Source organism: Xyrauchen texanus, chromosome 38, assembly GCF_025860055.1.
Source record: "Xyrauchen texanus isolate HMW12.3.18 chromosome 38, RBS_HiC_50CHRs, whole genome shotgun sequence".
NCBI lineage: Eukaryota > Metazoa > Chordata > Actinopteri > Cypriniformes > Catostomidae > Xyrauchen > Xyrauchen texanus.
Genome location: NC_068313.1, coordinates 22,616,815 through 22,639,792, shown reverse-complemented (window position 1 = coordinate 22,639,792; position 22,978 = coordinate 22,616,815). Strand labels below are relative to the sequence as shown.

The 22,978-nt window shown below is 38.3% G+C and overlaps 1 protein-coding gene across 3 annotated transcripts; it reads left to right on the top strand.

Moving 5' to 3' along the window:
* Positions 1-1,371: 1,371 nt before the first annotated feature.
* On the top strand, positions 1,372-21,396 carry LOC127631472 (hypoxia-inducible factor 1-alpha-like). Of its 3 annotated transcripts, none has more exons than XM_052109597.1 (15): positions 1,372-1,513; positions 8,065-8,255; positions 9,867-10,018; positions 10,687-10,771; positions 11,588-11,700; positions 12,429-12,616; positions 13,458-13,564; positions 14,505-14,652; positions 14,756-14,964; positions 15,509-15,639; positions 15,723-15,818; positions 17,369-17,505; positions 18,883-18,994; positions 19,135-19,255; positions 20,029-21,396. In XM_052109597.1, the coding sequence occupies exons 1-15, from the start codon at positions 1,491-1,493 to the stop codon at positions 20,034-20,036; spliced, it is 1,821 nt and encodes a 606-aa protein (XP_051965557.1). In that variant the 5' UTR covers positions 1,372-1,490; the 3' UTR covers positions 20,037-21,396. The 3 variants fall into 3 exon arrangements, with proteins under 3 accessions (XP_051965557.1, XP_051965556.1, XP_051965558.1); XM_052109596.1 differs by having other exon boundaries at positions 9,864-10,018; XM_052109598.1 differs by lacking the exon at positions 1,372-1,513 and adding an exon at positions 7,652-7,809 and having other exon boundaries at positions 9,864-10,018.
* The last annotated feature ends 1,582 nt before the right edge of the window (positions 21,397-22,978 follow it).

Sequence of the window (22,978 nt, the reverse complement as noted above, 5' to 3'; positions counted from 1 at the left end):
TGTGTTCCGTGAAGTTTAACTGATCGTCAAACACAACCCCAAGATTTCTGGCAGTCTTGGATGGTGTGATAGTTGACAAGTCTAGTTGAATGATGAAATTGTGCTGAACTGCTGGCCTCGCTGGAATAACAAGAAGTTCCGTTTTAGCAAAGTTGAGTTGGATGTGATGTTCCTTCATCCAACGCGGGATGTCTACCAGGCTGGCTGAAATCGTGCAGCTATACCATAGAATCATAATGCTGGAATGAGAGGTAGAGTTGCGTGTCATCAACGTAGCAATGGTAGGAAAAGCCATGTACCTGAATGACAGATCCCAGTGATGACATGTATATGGAGAAGAGGAGGGCCCCAAGTACCAAAACCTGGGGCACCCCAGTAGCTAGACACCCTGAAGGACCTACCTGTGAGATAAGACTCAAACCCATGGAACAGTTTCCTGTGATATCCTTTGCTGTGAAGGTAGACAATCTGGTGGTTTATCATGCCAAATGCAGTGGAGAGATCCAGCAGAATGAGAACAGACAATTTGGATGAAGCTCTTTCCAGTCTCAGAGCTTCAGTAACAGACAGCAGGGCAGTTTCCAGAGTGTCCGTTTTTGAAGCAGAATAGTTGCTGTCTAGCAGGTTGTTCTGGGAGAGAAACGATGAGACTTGGTTGAACACAATTCAACTAGGTGAAATATGCAGACTACCACCCCTGGAGACACCAGTTCGAATCCAGGGTGTGCTGAGTGACCCCCTAAGTGGAGTGCAACCAAATTGATCCAGTTGCTAGGGATGGTAGTCACATGGTCACTATAACGTGTGGTTCTCACTCTCTGTGGGTGGTGAGTTGTGCATGGATGCTACAAAGAGAATAGCTTGTAGCCTTCACACGCACTATATCTCCGTGGTAACGCTCAACAAGCCACTGATAAAATGCACAGATTGACGGTCTTAAATGTAGAGTCAACTGAGATTCGTCCACCGCCACCCGGAGTCACTATGCCGCCAAGAGGACATAGAGCGCATGGTGAATTGGCCATGCCAAATTGGGGAGAGAAAATAAAATTCCCTTGCTGTTTAATTTTATCTCTCTTTCTGTTATGTTTGTCACCATAATGAAAAATTCAACGTTGAACATGCACTTAAAAAAATACTAGTAAATTATGAGAAATGAATGCTTATTTTAGTAACGGAAGAATATCCACACATGATTATAGACAATCATGTGCCCCCACGTTACCTTTATTCACCCTATTATTTTCCCACATCTTTTAAAAATACGTTTATAATGAAAATACGATAATAAAAAAAAAATACTCACACAATGTAAATAATGATTGATAATGCCCGCCGTGACTCTTATTTTGGCATCACGTGGTCACACATAGATTACAGTCGAGCCCACTTTATAACTGAGATAAACAACCCGCAGACTACAGTCACGTCTGCAGGCAATTCAAAGATTCAACATACTATATTCGGTCTGCAGTGGTTTCACTGGAGAGATGGTGAACTCTACGGGTAAAAGGTAAGGCAGTTTATATTTTTGGAGCATTTTGAAGAGGCATAATGTGTGGAATGAATTATAAAAGCGATAAAGGGGGAAGAGGATCCTCAGACGTCGCTCTTGTGATCAATAGTGACATTGAATTTGGTTCATACTAATAGATTGTGATTTCTTTTCATGTTAGTTTTTATATGAGGTCTTGACAGGAATTTCTTCGTGATTTGGAGATCCAATCCGTTTAAATTGAATATTTAGGCAATGTTAATAGACAAAAGGCCAAGTCTATCAGTTTTTATTGAAGGCAGTTTGCAAACAGAACATTCACAGTCGTGTCTCAATGTCTCTCCGCTAGAGCTACTATGAGCTATTGTTCATAGTAGCTTAAATGTTGATTTTGTTGTGCCTGAGCTTCATTAAAGTCTTAATAATAAAAAACCCACTGTTTAGACCACATGGTCAATAAACTGCTTTAAGTGAATGGGTTGTCCTTGGTTTTGTTTGCATAAGTCAGGACAATGATAATGTCCTTTAATGGCACTGCAAATTTGTTCTTGGCGATTAAGCCATGCAATGAGCTGTTTGTTTATTTTGGTTGATATTTATTTGAGAAATCTGGTCAACACACATATTTAAGTGTGTTGATCAATGTAAGGAAAAGCTAAAGAGTGTACCATACAGTCATTCACTGTTTAAAAACATGTTTAACATTTCAAGCATTCACTAGTCCGGTGGCACACTAGCTTATAGAAAATGCATAAAATAGTCTGATAATGCAAATACACAGAACACAGGTTTAAGGATAAATATTGCTGTGATATTAGCGACTAAAAAACATCAAATATCCATTTATCTTCCATCCTGCCTCTTAAATATGTCAAAATAACATCCAGTTTATTCTCTGCTGGAAAAAAACAAACAAAAAAATAAAAACCAGTGTATGCTGGTCTTGGCTGGTTTAAGCTGGTCTACCAGTCTGCCCTCTGGTTTCGTCAGCTGGCCTCATCAGCTGAGAAGCTCTCGCTTGAACAGGCTTTGAGACCAGCTAAGAACAGCAAACCAGTTTAGGCTGGTTTAAGCAGTTTTTATAAGCATGGCTCTTAGGTCAGAGTACATTTTGTTCTCTACTGTCTTGATATAGCAAGAACTACTGCCTTGTGTTCAACATTACTGTTGGCACATTTCCCCACAGTCTCCCCCTCCCGTCACCGTGCAAACGGACTTTGCTGAACCTCACTCACACAGTCTGGAAACAGTATGAGAACAGCAACTGGAGCGGGTCCAGGAGCCGCATATACGCTTGTGTCCAATAATCAGCCGTATAGAAAGCAAACATCTCATAGCTTTCGTTTGACATACCAACCTAAACTGCAGTTTCGACGATTGACGATAATGCTAATATTTTGTATATCAAAACGAGTTTGGAGTGGAGGGAACACCGTGTCCCTTCAGTTGATCAACAGCACTAGAGAAGTTAAGCTTTCGGTCGCATACAAGAGATGTGGACGATGTGAACTTCCAAGACCTTTTCTCAAATGAGTAAATGCTTTCAACTACCCTGCCAACATTCTAAAATAAAATGTTTATTAAATAATAAACTTGTATTTGTATTTTTACTTTTTATTCTTGTGATTTATATATGCAATATGTGTGTTATTCCAATTGTTTAGACGTTATGATGACAAATGTAGCAGTTACGCATAATCAACTAAAAACAAATGGTAGAATAAGCAGTGCTTTTACGGTCCATTCATTGCAGACAAGCGGAAAACCCATGTTGCGCATGCGCACTTCGATCCTGTATTCTTTAACACGTACGGCAAAAAGCACAAATCTGCTCTGCCTTTTGACGTAAATATGTTATGCCCGTAATCATCTCCGTTACGTATCAGACATGGACCAATTAAAATCAAGATATTCCTGGACATTTGCGTAGCTAACGTCATTACACCACAGCTAGCGTATGCCTAATCCCCGCCAAATTCAAAATCAAAATGACAGCACCGGCTGTAATCACGGAATTAAGAAATTTTTCCAAGCTCGATTTTAATTCCAAATATGAGTTAATTGCAAGAGGGAGGTCTACGCCAGCCTTAGATGGACTAGTACAGCAAAAGGGACCAAAAATGATCCGATCATTTCAAACTGATTGGGATGTAAGAAAAGATTGGCTATGTGACTGTGCGCTTGTGTGTGTGTGTGCGTGAGAGAGAGAGAGAGTGAGAGAGAAAGAGAGAAAATACACGATATACATCCTGATTTGTACATTTCATGCCGCGCTTGTGTGTGTGTGAGAGAGAGAGAGAGAGTACACACTATATACATCCTGATTTGTACATTTCTTGATATGCTGCGCTTGTGCGTAACGTTCACCGTTATTACGTATTATTAGCTTAAACAATAAATCAGGTAATCTGGCTTTCATTACTCAGTGCCTAGCCTCTTTAAGACATCACCGCACGTCACTGGTTGTTATTTATGGTTAAAATACAATTTTTGTTAGGTTTGCGTTCATTTGAATTCAACATGGATCGGGACTCATGCACTTCTAAAGGAAAGGTTAGGTTTCCTGCCTATTTGATTTCTTGTACTTTATGCATCACTGTTCTACATTTGTTTATAATGTTCAATGTGCGTGCTAGTCCTTTTAACAAGTCCACTCCTATTCTAAAGTTCCGCAAGCTTCACGTCAGTACAACATTTTACATTAACATTCCACCTACAGCAGTCAAAGCCTGTCATGAAGCCGTTAAATTGGGAGGTTCAAATGAGTTCATTTGAACGGGCTGGGAGGGGTATGCTTCCAGACCGCCCTAAACTGAAGAGTTGACATTTTACAAGAATACATAATAATACTCTTGGTTAGTCCACAGCCGTACAAACAACACTAAAGTTGGGCGGGACAGCCGTGACGAAGCTCAAGGACACAGTGTTCCTACAATTGTTTACATTTACAACAAGCGGAACTTTAGCACGAGACTGCGGGTGCTCTTTTTGAAGATTGAATAAGTTTATTTTTATGGTTTATTTACTTTCAATTGTAACACTTAGATTTATATTCAAGGTTTACATTTATATTTTAAAGTGTATTTATGCCACAAATGAATAATACATTTGACATTTGAAAAATGTGCTTGATATAAATCTGTGAAATAACTGTTTAAGTACAACACTTAAAATGGAAGTGAATGGGGCCAGTCCATAAGCTTTAAAAGTATAGACCGAAGATATAGACATTATACAGGATAACATGATTTTAGTGTGATATAATCGCTTACTAACCTTATCTGTGTAAAGTTGTATTCAAAATTGTTGTCATGATGAATTATCGCCGGTAAACCCTGTAATATGTAAAGTGCGTAAACACCAGTATACCCCACATTTTATCACAATAAGATCATGTAAAATGTTTCTGTCCAATGGCTATACTTTTAAAATTGTGTGTATTTTAATGTTTATAGACTGGCCCCATTCACTTCCATTATATGTGGCTTATTGTTGTGTTTTTGCCCTTTTTTTATAAACAAGTGGCAAGTCTAAATTATTTTTGTGGTAAACAACATTATTCCACAAATGCTGTCGGCTGAGCTTGACCTGAAATATTCCTTTAGTTTAAAGCATTTTGTAACATGCCTTTATTTAAACTCGGCAACCCATTGACACAAGCCATTATTTCTTAAATAATATACATATTTTGCCCCTTTTTACAAGATGTAATATGTACATTCGGGTGTCCCCAGAATGTGTCTTAAGTTTCAGCTCAAAATACCCCACGGATCATTTATTATACCATGTTATAAATGCCTCTTTTTGGGTTGAATCAAAAACACGCTGTTTTCATGTGTCTCTACACACGAAAACAGGCTGCTCCCCGCCCCGACATAGTTCTGGTCTCCGTGAATAAAATCAGAGACAATGGTAACTTTAGCAGCATTAGCCGTGATATCAGCTAACAAGCACATTCGGAAACGCGATTTGCGAACATTCACAAAATATAAAGTGCGATACTTCAGATCTTCAGGATATGAAACTGGAACACGAACAGTTGGTACTGATCCATGCTTGAGAATAAAAAAAATTTAAAGTACTGCTTTATATTGACACTCGTTCACAAAGCAGTCCGGTGTAAAATTATTTGCTCAAACGTACACTAATTTCCTTCAAAAACAAAACTTGTCCACTGCGTCTTCAGTGGCTCTGATGCCGGGAGTACATGAAGACTGTTATGTTTAATTTTACAGCCAACAACAGAACACTTATGATGCTTACGAAGCTGAGACAATATTGTTCTCATTGTGCTCCAGCACAGAAATAAAATGTCAGACTGTGTGTAGATTACTCAGGAGAGGATCTGTGATAATACGGTGGAGTCCGTCACCAGTCGTGGACGAGGCCTGCTCTAAAGTGACGTCACGTTAGAGCACAAACGAAAACCATTCAATTTGACGCACTGTTTTTGATTAATAGAAAAATAAGAAAGAGAAGTGGGTGGACTTATAACATTGTAGGGTGGTTGTGTACACACTGCCGACTCGCATTTATGTACAAACACCATGTAAAAGTGAATTTGGCATAACAGGTCCCCTTTAAGATGTTGATGTAAGATGTTGTTTCTATTATCTTATGTGTTAACTTAAATTTAGCCTAGTGTTATCTCTGTTTGATTAGGGACATTTAAGTCACCACCTTGGAGTTGATTTATCCCTTGATCTCCTTACTGTTTCAAATTGGATTAGGCCTATACCGTGAATTACAAGAACAACCAGTCTGTCCTTCTAATGTTATGCCTCAGAAAACACAAAATCAGTTATAAGAAGCTATAAAGATATGACAAACAGGCAAGATATTATGAATATCCCCCTTTTACTGTTCGTTGTTTTCATCATACATAACTTAATAAACCACAGAACGAGAACCAAATGTGTTAGAAAACGCTAGCTCTTGTGTTTTATTTTTAGAAAGGATTGTGGAAGTTGTTTAGTAATGGCCATTCTATACGAGTTTCTTCCACAACAACCACTGGCTGAAAGCAGATTATAATGTAACCCGACGTGGCTGCCCCGGAGCTTGAAATTGGATATTGGGGCTTGCTTCGTCTTGTTTTGAACATTTCACTATTTGTTCTGACCTGAAACATGTGTTGTGGCTGTGTGCCATCTTGATAAATTGTTTAATTTTATATTATGGATTCATCATCATAAAAATTAGGTTGTGCATGTCTCCAAGCAAAACGAGAAAGACCAATTCAAAATATTAGTTTTTATTGTTCTAAGTTCAGGAAATTGCTGGTCAAAGAATCATGTCTCTTTGCGTGTAGTAAAACATTTACAAAATGTGAACTGCTTGTTAAATTTGTTATGGCTACTTGAAACTACAAATTTACTTTGGCAATTTTCCATCGGCTGTTCTGTTCAAGGGCTTTGTATTGCCATTTGGACGTTTTACTGATTGGCTTCAGGTTTGATATTGGTGACTTGATATATATTTATTTTTATTTTTTGCCTTTGTTTTTTCTGCCCTGTTGTCTAACTTAAGTCATGTGGTTAAAAAGCGTCATTTAGATCCTGGTCGGTGATGCATAACATAGCTGTTGATTTATATGTTTTATTTTAACCAATTTTTAGTCTTTAAACAAACCAATGATAATGCAGTGGTGTTTTTTTAGTTTGCCACACACTATTCAAGTTGATGTTTTTCTTCACCAAAAGAACACAAAGCATGACTCGACTAACCACAGACTACGTGCTGACTAAACTGTGAAGCTGGAATCCAGCTTGAGCAGACATTCTGTGCACACTTCAATCCTGTTTATTGTACCGTGAAATACAATAAAGCAATAAATCAATGCTGTTAAGCAAGCTAATTAAGATCTCACAGAAAAGTTGATGCTATAATGCTTATCCCAATCTAACAGCTATAGGTAACATTTTAATTTTCTAAAAATCTTCACAGAAAAAGTATGGCAACTGTTGTTTATTAGGTCATTTTGGAATGTCAGGGGTCTCCAAGTTCAGTCCTGTTTAATGTACAAAAGGGGTCAGAGACTGAGGGTTGGGTGGGAACTGCATCAGAAAGGAAGCATGGGGAGGAGGGTGTGTTGCGGGACATGCGTTTAACCTCATAAATGGCTCCAGAGTTCCTCTGAATGCTTCAGGCAAGTGGAGGAGGGGAGCTAGAATGAAGGACAAAGAGTGAGGACTTTTCCCCCACTTAATTTTTGAAGTTCATCTGGCTCTCATTATTTGGCAACACTAGGATACACAGAGGATCAGAGCAATAGAGTTACAGCTGGGAGAACTTGAAGCAACAGAAAGAAACATGTAAGAGAGCACATTATGTTTTTTCTGTTGTCTTGATTTCTCTGACAGACAAGCATAGTTTGAGGAAAAACATAGAGAAGCACATGAAACTATTTGCTTCTTTTTGACTTTGCTAGATTTATTTTGAAAGTGTGAATTTGAGAACTTGATGTTTTTACTCTATCTCTTGTCTTGTCTATTCGCTGAGCTTGGCTACTGTTTCATTGACATAAACTGGTCTCTTTTTTTTTCTCTCTCTGGTTTCATCGCAATTAGGCCCAGTTTGGAGCAGCGGAAGGTGCGTTCGCGAGATGCGGCACGCTGTAGGAGGAGTCAGGAGACTGAGGTGTTCTACGAGCTGGCCCACTCTCTACCTCTCCCACGACGGGTCGCCTCCCACCTTGACAAAGCTGCCATCATGAGGGTGACACTCAGCTATCTGCGCATGAACAGCCTGATCCAATCCGGTGGGTTCAGAAAGCAAGCAAGCAAGAGACTGTATAATATACTGTATAAAGCAGTGGTGGGCAACTTGTGGGTCATGCATGACTCAAAAGTAGGTTGCAGGTCTGTTCTAGAGGGGTCACAGGCTACAGGGGGGAAAATGCAGCTAACCGTATAATCTTGCATAGTTGGGATAGCAAAATGATTGTGTATCTACTTTTAAAAGTGAGGATAAAATGCTTCCCATACCTTTTTGATGTTGACGTCAAAGGTCATGCATTCAACTCTGCAGTATTGTGTTGCAAAAGCTGGTACAACTGGATACCAACGTGGACCAGTTATTACATTTAAAAAAAAAAAACTAAAATGAAAATTCTCTTATCATTTACTCGCCCTCATGCCATCCCAGATGTGTGTGACTTTCTGCAGAACAATAACAGCAATTTATTTTTTTTTAAGTATATATATATAAATATCTTGGCTCAGTAAGTCCATACAGTTGTAAGTGCATGGTGATCAGAACTTTTGTAGCTCCAAAAATCACATAAAGGAAACATAGAAGTAATCCATGAGACTCCAGTGTTTAAATCCATATCTTCAGACACGATATGATGTGGGTGAGAAACAAAACAATATTTAAGTCCTTTTTTACTCTAAATCTCCACTTTCAGACGTGAAAGTGAAACTAAACAGGCATCACATTTGACTTTTCAGTTAAAGTGGAGTCTTATGGATTACTTTTATGTTTCCTTTATGTGATTTTTGGAGCTACAAAGGTCTGCTCACCATTCACTTGCATTTTATGGACCTTCAGAGCTGAGATATTGTACTAAAAATCTCTGTTTGTGTTCTACTGAAGAAAGTCGTACACATCTAGGATGGCATAATGGTGAGTAAATGAGAGAATCTTTATTTTTGTGTGAACTATCCCTTTAAATGCAGGTTTACTTTTTTAGTTAGTATTATATGAATTGTTACATTTGTTTTTAAGGACATTTTTGTTTACATCTGTACAATAGAGCTGTTCATGATATACTCTAAAAATACAGAAGAGAATTGGCCTTTTTGAGCAGTGAGTTACCTCTGGAATTTCCTGTGGGTATTTTTTTTATGGTTACAGTTACAGTTTTTGACTTCTGAGTAAAATAAGGATACAATTTATCCTTGGAGGTCTGTGGTAAACATTACTTGAAGGTACTTTGACATTTTGTTCTACAGCATAAGTTGCACACATTCATACCTCAAATGTGAATTTTTAAGCTGCTTTAAAGCAACAAAAGTTTTTTGAAACACACAGCGGCTTCAAAATTCACTTTTGAGTTATAACTGCATGTAATTTATTTTGTTAAACAAACGTCCAAGTTTACCACATACCTTGTTTTACTTGTAAATCAAAAACTGCCATTATAAAAACCAATAATATATACCCAAGGGAACCCATGGCGAATTTGCCTACTGGGTTCACCTACAGATTGACATCAATGTTGAACATCTTTATTAACAATTGTGTTACTGTGTCTGTACATCACTTGATGTCTAGAGTAATATCTGTTGAGAACCGCTGATATATAGAATAGAAGGACCTGTTTAAATCCTTCTCCTTTAGTTAATGTTAATATTGTCACATCCAGCAGGTTCTACCAAAACACAATCTCATGAGGAGAACGAAGATCCCACTGATAGGTTTTATCAGCAGGCATTGGCTGGTTTCGTCATGGTGATGACAGAGGAAGGGGACATGGTTTTCCTTTCAGAGAGCGTTGGCAAATATATTGGCATAACACAGGTGAGTGCTGCCCCTACATGTTGAAGTACTACATAAAAAGCCTCAATGTGAATTTCATTCAGTGGTGAACTTGAAACATGCTACTCTCCAATTGATTCTACAGCAACTTGTGGTCTTAGATTAGTGTGGATGTCTCCTCTATGGTATGGGGCACAATGTTCATTTTAAGAGGGTCACCAGACCCACTTAAAATAGGTCCTTTCCTGAGGAGCACATGGCTGTCTACTGTGTGTTCTGTAATCAACCAGAAGGGAATGACAATGTATTTTGGCAGTTTAACATTGAGTAATGCAAGGTTAGTAGAGACAGACTGGTTGTTTGGTCTCGCTCTGTGCTAGAATTCATTAAATTACATTTAACATTGTTGTATTTTCTTATTCTCTAAAGCTCATATGTGTGTTGATGAGTTAAAGCATCATAATTATTTGATGTTTTATTAACTGGATCTAAATAATTATGATGGGGGATTTAATAGGCAGGGGCATAAAATCCCATACACTGACCTACATGTAAGTTCTTTGAAAACCTATTATATCTATTCGAGCAAGCATGTTCAGGTGACTCATTCCTTCAGATGTATGACCCAAGGTGTGTGTGTAATCAATAATATAGTTTTGAAGGTATGTGGTTGTTTTTTAATACCTAATTTATTGTGATATTTTGTACAGCTGGAGCTGCTTGGACAGAGTGTGTATGAGTTTGTTCATCCCTGTGATCAAGAAGAATTGCGAGACATCCTCACCACCAGACCAGGTAAAAACAATTACTAGACTTTTATTGGTTCAGAATCCCAGGATTCTGTTATTGACCTTTAAAATAATAAAAATACTTATTGAGCTCCATATGATGTTTGATATGTTGCTGAACAAGTTTGAGACTTTGATAAATAGTTAGAAATATTCAACCAAAAATGAAAATTCTCTCATCATTTACTCACCCTCATCCCATTTCAGATGTGTATGATTTTATTTCATCTGCAGAACACAAATTAAGATTTTTGAAGTATATTTCCACTCTGTAGATCCATACAATGCAACAATACAATGAACATTGAAACTCCAAAAAACACACAAGCACCATAAAAGTAATCCATATGACCCCAATGGGTAAATCCATGTCTTCAGAAGCAATATAATAGGTGTGGTGAGAAACAGAACAGATCAGTCCCTTTTTACTGTAATTCTCCAGCTTTGACCAGCCCCAACCAGTAAGTGGCAATATGCACACAGAATGCAAATCGCCAAAAAACAAGAGATGAAGAATGTGGAGTTGTGAAAGTGTAAGTGAACTTAATAGTAGCAGGGTATCTGTTTATTACCCACAGCTTTTATATCACATCTGAAGACATGGATTTAACCACTGAAGTCATATGGATTACTTTTATGCTGCCTTTATGTGCTTTTTGGGGCTTCAAAATACTGGGCACCCTTTCATTTGCATTGTGAGGATCAACAGAGCTGAGATATTCTTCTAAAACTCTTCGTTTGTGTTCTACTGATGAAAGAAAGTCATATGAATTTTTATTTTTTAACTATCCTTTTAAGAAAACAGTTGCTTTTTCTTTCGCAGGACTTTCAAAGAAAAAGACGGAAAAGTTGACCGAACACAATTTCTTTCTTCGTATGAAGAGCACTCTCATGCACACAGGAAGGACCGTTAATATGAAGTCCGCCACCTGGAAGGTACACATCAACTATATAAACATTATATATTCATGGGCTGTTTGCCTTCAATAGGACATTCAGAGGAGACAGTAAATGATAGGAGGGGACGTAGAATCATGGAATAGCACAAGCGATATTCGTGCAACGTGTTTGAGCACATACACTACCTGGTAGGCCACACCTCAGGCTAAAATTGTTTTATTTTTACAAAGCATTTAATGCCGTGACAAGGTTTAATCAATGCGGGTGCAGGACTTCCTTTGCTATTTTTACACACAACACCTGTTAGCTCATTTTCAGAGGGTGTAGATGGCTATGAGGAGTATGCAGGACTGTATCAGCATTACCACTTCACATCTGCCTGGTGTTTAGTTATGCGGCCCACGTCCCATGAGTACATTTAATCAGGACACAAATACACACAAGGCAAACATCCAACTCTATACAGTGCCAAGAAGACATAAGGCACCGGTCCTGCTTGACCGATTTCCGATTTGTACACATGTTATGTCATGCAAGAGCATGCTTGCATCTTAGTCATTTGTAATGTTGAGAAAGATTGAACAGTCAGTGCGAATCTTGATTAGATTATACAGGTTGCTGAACTCTGCAACTAATAAGTTTAATTTAATTTTTTTTAGTTTGATTTATAGAAACTGCAGAGACACTGTACCTCTGAATTTTAACTGAGGATCAATGCTGGTTCATTTTTTTTCTGTAAATTCTTTCAATTTTCTTTATCCCAGGTCCTTCATTGCACTGGGCATATACAGACTCTCAGCAGTGAGGATGAAAGTTTGACCCCTGGTGGTAGCTTCCTGACATTGCTGTGCGAGCCCATTCCCCACCCCTCCAGTGTTGAGTTCCCGCTAGATAGCAGCACATTCCTCACACGCCATAACCTTGACCTGACTTACACACAGTGTGACGGACGGTAAGGACACACATATTCCCTTAGAATACACACTTTGCTCCTACTCATTGAAAGGCTGAACAAGTTAAAGATGAAGTGTTTAATTTAATTTCTGCCCCACTAACTTCACCAAACAGAATTGCAAAATTACTGTTTTCAAACAAATCTCCTGAACACTCCTCTCTGCCTTCCATTGGTCAGGCAAACAGATAGCCTTGCCCCAAACTTACACCATTGTTGCTGTCAGCCTGGTTGGGATGCCCAAACCAACAGAGCAATGTCTCAATATGATAAAGTATTTTTAAATTGAAGCAATTCCATACTTTGCCTTTAAATTATATCTCAAGAGAGCACAATGTCAGATAACCCAAGCAGGCCAACTCCGTTTCTTTGTGCAAGTGTACACTCAGTTCACCTCTGTGAAGCAGATCTGTAACGTGTCAATTCACCCTCTTACTCATTTACCCATTTAACCTACCTAAACAAATACAGGGATTAAAACATAACTCAGTTACTACAAAAACTCTCCAGGGCTGCATGAGCCTGAAAAACTTGTATCTTCTGACGTTTTACTCTCACTGGTCATTTACGAAGTCCCCCTGCCTAAGTTTAGAGTGTGCACGTCTGACAGTTGAAGACAGATTTCATTCACGGTGTGAGAAAATATGCGACTCGTGTTACCGAAATTGTACTCGCTGCTTCCAATTACAGCACAAGATATTTATAGTATCTCACGAGTGGTGTTGGATTCATTACAACATTCACACTTCCATCTGTCAAGATCTTCATAAAAAAACACTTTAAATAGATGCAAATATAAATGAACTACTAAGTGTTGATTGGCGGCTTTTTGTGTCCACAGAGTCACTGAGCTTGTTGGATACAAACCAGATGATCTGATTGGCCGGTCAGCCTATGAATTGTACCATGCTCTTGATTTTGATCATGTGACCAGGAGTTTGCACATCTGTAAGTGTTCATTCTATTCTGTGACTTAAGTTAACTCTCTGTATATAGCATTAGATTAATTGACAATTAATGTAGTCTTAAAGGGATAATTTAAATTTTTGGGTGAACTATCTCATCATTTACTCACCCTCTTGCCATCCCAGATGTGTATGACTTCTTCTGCAGAACACAAATGAAGATTTTTAGGAAAAATATCTCAGCTCTGTTGGTCCATTTCTGAAGCTACAAAATCCACATAAAGGGAGCATAAATGTAATCCATATGACTACATTGGTTAAATCCATGTGTTCAGACAAAATATGATAGGTGTGGGTGAGAAACAGGTCAATATTTAAGTCATTTTTGGGCACAAGTTCTCTTCCCTGCCCAGTAGGGGGAGATATGCAAAAATAATGTGAATCACCAAAAACAGAAGGAGAAAGTGATGGAAAAAGGACTTCAATATTGATCTGTTTCTTACCCACACCTATCATATCTCTTCAGAAGATATGGATTTAACCACCAGAGTTGTCTGGAGTAGTTTTATTTTGCCCTTATGTGATTTTTGGTGCTTCAAATTTATGGCACCCATTCACTTGCATAGTGTGGACCTACAGAGCTGAGAAATTCTTCTAAAAATCTTCATTTGTGTTCTGCTGAAGAAAGTCACACACATGAGGGTGAGTAAATGATGAGAGAATTAAAATTTTTGATTGAACTAACCCTTTAATTCTAACTCCAAGACTTATTTTAACCACACTTGTCGCCATCCCCATGAAAATGTCAAACCCAAAGTTGTCTTTGATCTGATGTTTTTTTTAGAATAAAAAGTGTCATTGTCACACTGGAGTAGACATGCAAACACAATCTATCTGTACTTTACATTTGTAACAATAAGCATTTTTACATTATTTGTAACACAATTCATAAAAAAGATTAAATCTTTCCTTCTGCTTGACAGTGTTCTCCAAAGGTCAGGTGTGCACCAGTCAATACCGCTTCCTGGCTAAGAATGGAGGCTATGTCTGGACTGAGACCCAAGCCACCATTCTCTATAACAGCAAGACCTCTCAACCTGAAGCTGTGGTCTGCCTCAACTTTATCCTCAGGTAATGCAAACTGGCTCAGTATGATTTATATTTCTTGTTTTCAAAAGATGCTTTTTTTTTATGGTAATGAGTAAGGTGTAACTTCTTTGTCTCTTCTTGACAGTGGGGTGGAACAGGCAGATGTGGTGTTCTCATTAGAACAGACTAATGATAAACCAGTGCCTAAAGCTGTCAAGCTGAACCTGCTTGAAGAGGAGGACTCGGACATGGAGGTGAGCAGCACTGCTAAGCTCTTCCTACAGATGAAGGAGAATCCCGAGGAATTACTGCAGCTGGCACCCCACTCTGGCGACACCATCATTTCTCTGACAGGTTCTTTCAGTCATACTATATTATTGCTCATAACTTTTTACAAAGCTTAAATATTATTGATTTCTTAAAGGTGTGCACTCAGTAACTCACTTTTAGGTACTGTATGTTGCGCTAACATCTAGTGCCATAGATTCGTCATCACGCAAGAGCAAACATTTTCAGTTACTGATTCCATTGTAGTCTTGATTTATTGAAATGGAGTGAAACCGCCAATTGCATGGGATTATCAATGAAGCGAGTAATGATCATTCACAATCATGTGATCTCAACATGGCGGCGCTTATGAATGTGCACCCAGCACCATATGTAGAATGAAGCAGCTTTTACAGCAAGACTGTATGAGGAGAGTTTTCATTTAATTTGAGTGTACATTTTCAGTGCATATTTTCTACTATTCCTATTTCTTTCTATTTAAAGGTTTTACAATTAGCCAAAAATCTTTCAGTTCTTACTGTAAAATTAGTGTTGTGTGTTATTACAGTTTGTTGAATATAGCAGATTCTTACATAAATCTATAAAATAAAATGTTTAATGTCATTCACAGATGGTGTGGATTTGTCATTCTGCCGTCCACCAAGTCCCAACGGTGTCCCAGAATGCCCTCAGGACCTCTGTACACCTGAACTCCGCCAGCTCCTTTCTCCAATATTCGACAAACCTTCCAATTCCCCTGCGGTGAATATAAAGAGTTTGAGGCTGTTAATCTTTGTTGGGTTGTTTTAAATGGTTTGACTGACATCATAGATTTGTTTCTTTAGAGTCCAGCTGAAGAGCTGCCTATGGAGATGGATGTGGTGGAGAAGTTCTTCGCCCTCAAACCTGAGGAGAGCGTAACGCTGAAAGCCCAAACAGAGGTACTGACATTTTTATATATATAAATATATCTGTGCTGTAGGCATGAGGCCACAGGCTGAGGTAACGTTAAGTAACTTATAGAGGGTTTTTGCTGATGATTAAGGTGGTGGAGAAGGCAAATAGAAGGTGTTATAGAATTAACTTTTTTTTTTTTTTTTTGAAGGGTACAGACACAGAGGATACAATAGTTTATTGTTCAACCAAAATCCCAATAATAACCATAAAAAATTTAAAAAAATCGGTGAATAACGGAGAGAGCTATATATATATATATATATATATTACACACACACCGATCAGTCACAACATTAAAACCACCTGCCTAAAATTGTGTAGATCCCCCTCATGCTGCCAAAACGGCACCAACACACATCTCAGAATAGCATTCTGAGATTATATTCTTCTCACCACAATTGTACAGAGCGGTTATCTGAGTTACTGTAGACTTTGTCAGTTCAAACCAGTCTGCCCATTCTCTGTTGACCTCTCTCATCCACAAGACATTTCCATCCACAGAACTGCCCCTCACTGGTTGTTTTTTTATTTTTAGTACTAACAATCATGCCACGGTCCAAATCACTAAGATCACATTTTTTCCCCCATTCTGATGGTTGATGTGAACATGTGACCCGTATCTGCATGATTTTATGCACTGCTGCCACACGATTTGCTGATTAGATAATCGCATGGATGATTGTTGGTGCCAGATGGGCTGGTTTGAGTATTTCTGTAACTGCTGATCTCCTAGAATTTTTACACACAACAGTCTCTAGAATTTACTCTGAATGGTGCCAAAAACAAAAAACATCCAGTGAGGGGCAGTTCTGTGGATGGAAATGTCTTGTGGATGAGAGAGGTCAACAGAGAATGGGCAGACTGGTTCGAACTGACGAAGTCTACAGTAACTCAGATAACCACTCTGTACAATTGTGGTGAGAAGAATAGCATCTCAAAATGCTATTCTGAGATGTGCTTTGGTGCTGTTTTGGCAGCATGAGGGGGACCTACACAATATTAGGCAGGTGGTTTTAATGTTGTGACTGATCGGTGTGTGTATATATATATATGTGTATACACACACTTTGTCACCATATGATGAATATATTAAAATATCAATTGAAGCGAGGACAAAATCCTTTAGCGCTGAAAAAAAAAGTTTGCTAAGTTTAGATTTTTGCTGGTAACTGATCAGCACTGATTAATTGGTAAAACAGATGTATAGATCTACCTCCTCGTTTTTTTTTTTTTTGACAAAATTTGGCCAGTAAGTTCTTATTTCTGTTCTCCACCAATCAAAATAGTTCCAAAAGAAGCGTGCACCAATGAACCTACAGAGAGAAAGCCTGAATGCAGAAAAATCACTATATATGAATAAAATGTATATATATATATATATATATATATATATATATATATATATATATATAGTGCAGTTTTAAATAAGAAAAAATAGACTCTTGGAAAAAATTTGAATGATCTCTATGTTCTGAGAAGTTGCTTTTTAAAAGTTTTAGAGACATGTTGTAAATTCTCTCTCCTTCTCTGTCAGAATATGGATGAGCTTGATCTGGACATGCTGGCTCCATATATCTCCATGGATGATGACTTCCAGTTGACCTTCCTACCCCAGTGTCCTGAGACAGTTACATCTTCTCCAGAAATGCTAAACAACACTTCAAGGAAACGGTAGGCTTTCGGTTGATCATTGGGAGCTACTGTTTTTGTATTTTCATTTAATAGGCACAGTCAAGAGAGTGCAGGGGGCAGTGTTTCAACATATCTCAAAATATGACAACTGTTTTAAAGACTGGCAAGCTGGAGTTAAATATCTGGCATAAGACATTTAGACCGTGGCAGCCTGTACATTTTAAGTCTAGACCTTCAGTGTGATTCATGTCATTAAGAAAATACCATTTCACTATGATTAAGACACCTTATGGATATCATATGTTACATCACAGCGAACTAATATCACCAGTTGACATTTTAAAAACTCATCCATGCGTGAAAGTCAAAACTAATCTTAACTGCAGCATGATTGTTTTTAGAATAATAATATAAATAAAAGAGTTTGAGACGTCTCTCAAACGGACATTGAAAAATCATAATTTTTCATATGAATCTACCAAGAAGTTCTATAAAACATGGAAAAAGCTATCTGATAATATTTGCATTTTAAATGTTGCTTGCAATAAATTTCACTGAATGCTCAAGACAACCTAACTTACACTTTGAAAACTCCTGATGTTTGCTAAAACAATGTAAAAAGCACTTGCCAAATTAATTGAAGTCAAAATCAGCCCTCCTTTCCTGTTTTATAAATTAAGCGTTCACAAGGTCATGCAGAACATCTTGGGTTTATAAATCCATAAGGACCTCTTTCTCAATGGCGATGGCAGCAGTGATGACAGCTGACTCTTGCTGAGTTCGGAATGGCATATTACCATAATACTCTTACTACTTCTGCCATTTGTGCCTATGGCAGCATTGGTATGAGTAGTATGCAAATTTGTACTCCGCCTCTGTCTTAATCTCGCCTCTCGGGGTCTTCGCTTTCGAATTCCATACATCACTTAATGCATGCTTGCATCACTCAAGGCCAGCTAAAAGGCCTTGACTGGGATTTATCTAAAAGACCACACACACCAAAAACAAATAAATCAATCTGATTGGCTGATGAATCTGACAATCTGGCATTTGATGCACATTATTTTGCACTGTTGAGGGATTCAGTGGAAATACTGAAGGCTAAAGGGGGTGGAGCTCAGACTCGCATGCTACTTCAGCATGAGATGTGTGAAACAGCCATCACACATTGCTTGTAAGCGTCAATGAATAAATTCTGATTGGATAAACGTTTAGTGTTTCCCTATTCGTTTGTAGATTAATTAGTTGTGGAAAGCAATTAAAATACATAGGCAAAAAGGTGAATGAGAATGAAAGGATGAAAACATATTTATTTATTAAGCATATTATGCCAGCAGAGAAGTTTTTGCTGGCCCTGAGAATTCACAACTGCATTTAGAAGATATTTAATGTCCCTCTTTGGGTACTCCCCAACAGATGTTTAGAAGATGAGGAAGACAATGACATTCCTGCTCTGGCTGCCAAATTGGAGAAAAGAGAGATGAGCAGCTCCATAGAGGAAAGGCGTCTGCTCAGCCACAGCTTACTGGTAAGTAGTAAGGAGAAATCTGCCACTTTTGGACCAGCTCTAAATGCAGCTTTTACTTTTTCAACATTATTGGCAAATAAAACTTCATAGGCAGTATGTTTCAGTATGTGATTTTTCTTATTGTTGTTGTTTTGTGGCAGAATGGCCTGGCCGATAATGATGGTACAGAAGATTTCGAGCCGCCACCTCAAAAGCGAAGTCAGCTTTTGACTGACAGAGACCCTCTGCTGGGGGGGGTGCAGGCTTTGTGTGATACGGCAGGTACTCAAAAATTGGGAAATCATTTTTTTGTAGTTGTTACATGATGTTAGTGATTTTCAACATTCAATGTATTCTTAAAGTTAACATGAACCCAAATTTACCCTACTTTCTTAAAGGAATAATCCAGTTTCAATACAAGTTAAGCTCGATCGACAGCACAATGTTGTGCATAATATTGATTACCATCGATCCTCCTTTTCTTTAAAAAAGAAAGCAATAAGTTGGGTTGCAGTGTGACACAATAGAAGTGAATGGTGCCAATCCATAAACGTTGAAATACTGTTTCAAAAGTATAGCCCAAAACGCAAACAACTGAACATTATTACTAACCTTTTCTGTGTAAAGTTATAGCTAATTTTACAACTTCGTTGCCATGCTGACGTAATGCCTTATACCCTGTAATCCCACAAAAACATTGATTTAAACCACTTTAAACAGTTTAAATAATACCAATTTAACACATTACATTTTAAATTAAGTTTTAACAGCAGAAATATTGTAATTGATTTTATAAAATGATAAGCTTCACATTTCTGCCTCCAAAGATTGGCCCACTTCCATTGTGAGTGCCTCACTGTAACCAATCAAATCTCTTTGAACAACACTGGATAAAGTCTTGCCCTTGCTTTTTCTCAGTAAATATCCTGTTTCTCTCCCTGAACTCTGTCCAATTTTCAACAAGTTCTTTGAACTTGTTTGTAAAAGACATCTTTTTACTGATTGATCTTATTTTATTATTAACAGCGCTAATGATGGACACCTTTTTTTCACAGCCACCTGATTTATTGAGGCCAATTGCTGAGACCATGTCAACCCTTACTTGAGGAGATGACACAGTTGACCACACAGCTTTCAGTGAATATAGTGACCGGTTACATGGAGGATTATGAATAATCCACTTCCTCTTCACACTCAACATGTATCAGTATTACATAGTGATTCACACTCAACACACAGGAGGATAATTGGCCTAAAAATTCTGTGTTCTATATTCTAATGTTTTCTTTTCTTAAGTGATACTCCAGCAAAAATTGTAACCAAAATAGACCCTAGTTTGTAGACCTAGTAGAATTAGTCAAATAAAACCATTGGTATGGGCTCTCCCCCATCCTCGGCTGAGAACTTGATTTTAGAATTGACAGTTAGTTGTTAGAAACATTTCTTAAAGTCTTTGCGGTTGGGTTTGAATTCGTCCAAAGCACAAATACGGCCAAAAGGGTTTAAAACCGAAGATAAACTGATCAGGATATGTCGGGAATAGTGTTAACACATTGTACCACATTTAATGGTAATCTCACTGTAAAACTGTACATTTTTCTAAAAGAGGCTGTATTTTATGAAACAATGATCTACTTCACCAACCTATTTCTTGCAACAAAAAAGGGTGGTTCTGTCTATGTTAGAATCATGGGTTAGAGCAGAAAAGGGCTTACTATAAGTGGATGTAATCATGCTCTTGAATTAAAAGATAATTCATTGAGGCCATACGTGACAAACGCAACAAATACTCTCAGTGACATCTTTTTATAAAGGATTTTATATACTTTACAATTACGACTTGTAAGTGTATCTATACTTGTGCGTCTTTTGGTGTTCAACTACAAATCCTTATGTTTTCTGTCCTTGTGTCACTTTGAAACTGTCATAATTACATCTGTAATGGCTTTCAAAGAGACTGTGTTGCTGATACTGCAGTTATATTGACAGAAAGCCTTATCTGTTGTCTTTTGAACCCTACGTTGACTTGTTAACAAGACAGATGTATTGATCAGATGATTGAAAGAGTTTTGCAGTAAGTGATAATCTTTGCTCTCTAAATTTTAATCTGGATCTGTTCAAGATCATCTGATACACAGTAGGAATATTATTTTTAAATGGTGGCATAAAGGATTAGTTGTGGTGCTTTTTTCAGTTGACTGTGAATCAGAAATGTTCCCCTAATTTCTGTATGCTGTACAGATGTGATTCAAGGGGCCTTTTTGAAATGGTGGCATATAAAGACACCTGCCTTTCTCAAATGTATAACAGTTCTTCAAATACTCCATAGACTTTGTGTATATAACCTTCTGTATTTTTGCATTTATTTCCTATGTACCTTTACCTTGTATTGACTGATAAAGAAATAAAACATTTTAAACACATTCCAGGAGAGTTCTGTTGTAACGTACAATGGATATAGACAACAACATTAAAAAAATAGTTGTTGAAGGGCAGTCAGGGTCTAATCCTCGATTATTTAAAAGCTTTACTTGTTTTTCACAAATGGTTTTCAGCCATTGTTTGTTTGACACACAACAGTTTTGGTCTTGAGATGGATGGACATGTTTTTGTAATGGTTGCATTTAGAAACCTTGGTGTAATGTCTGATGAGAAAATGACCATCAATAAAGAAATACACTGATCAGACACAGCATTAAAACCACTGACGGGTGAAGTGAATAACATGTATTATCTTGTTACAATGGCACCTTTCATATATTAAGCAAGTGAACAGTCAGTTCTTGAACATCATGTGTTGAAAGCAGGAAAAATGGGCACACATAAGGATCTGAGTGACTGACAAGGGCCAAATTGTGATGGCTATACGACTGGGTCAGAGCATCTGCAAAATGGCAGGTCTTGTGTGGTCTACCCTGCATGTAGTGGTTAGCACCTACCAAAAGTGGTCCAAGGAAGGACAACCGGTGAACTGGTGACAGGGTCATGGGCACCCACGTCTCATTGATGCACGTGGGGAGCGAAGGCTAGCCCATCTGGTCCGATCCCACAGAAGAGCTACTGTAGCTCAAATTGCTGAAAAACGTAATACTGGCTATGATACCAAGGTATCACAACACGCAGTGCATTGCAGCTTGCTGCGTATGGAGCTGCATAGCTGCAGACCGGTCAGAGTGCCCATGCTGACCCCTGTCCCAAGCTGAAAGTGCCTACTTTCAATTGAGTGTCAGAACTGGGCAATGGAAGAAGGTGGCTGGGTCTGATGAATCACATTTTCTTTTAGATCATGTGGACGGCTGGGTGGATGTGCGTCATATACCTGGGTAAGAGATGGCAGCAGGATGCACTATGGGAAGAAGGCAGGCCGGCAGAGGCAGTGTGGTGCACAGGGCAATGTTCTGCTGGGAAAACTTTGGTCATGGCATTCATGTGGATGTTACTTTGGCATGTACCACCTACCTAAAGATTGTTGCAGACCACATACACCTCTTCATGGCAACAGTATTCACTGATGGTATTGGCCTCTTTCAGCAGGATAATGCACCGTCACACTGAAAAAATTGTTCAGCAATGGTTTGAGGAACATGACAAAGAGTTCAAGGTGTTGACTCCAAATTCCCCAGATCTCAATCCGATTGAGCATCTATGGGATGTGCTGGACCAACAAGTCAGATCCATGGAGGGCACACTTCGATACTTACAGGACTTAAAGGATCTGCTGCTAATGTCTTGGTGCCAGATAACGCAGGACTCCTTCAGCGGTCTTGTGGAGTACATGCCTCGACATGTCAGAGCTCTTTTGGTGGCACGAGGGGGACCTACATGATATTAGGCATGTGTTGTGACGGATCGGTGTATGTCAAATAACATCAACATGCATCCAATGAGAACACATCTTAAAGGAATATTCTAGGTTTGATAAAAATTAAGCTCAATTGTGGCATAATGTTGATTACCACAAAAATGTATTTTGACTCGTCCCTCCTTTTCTTAAAAAAAAATTAA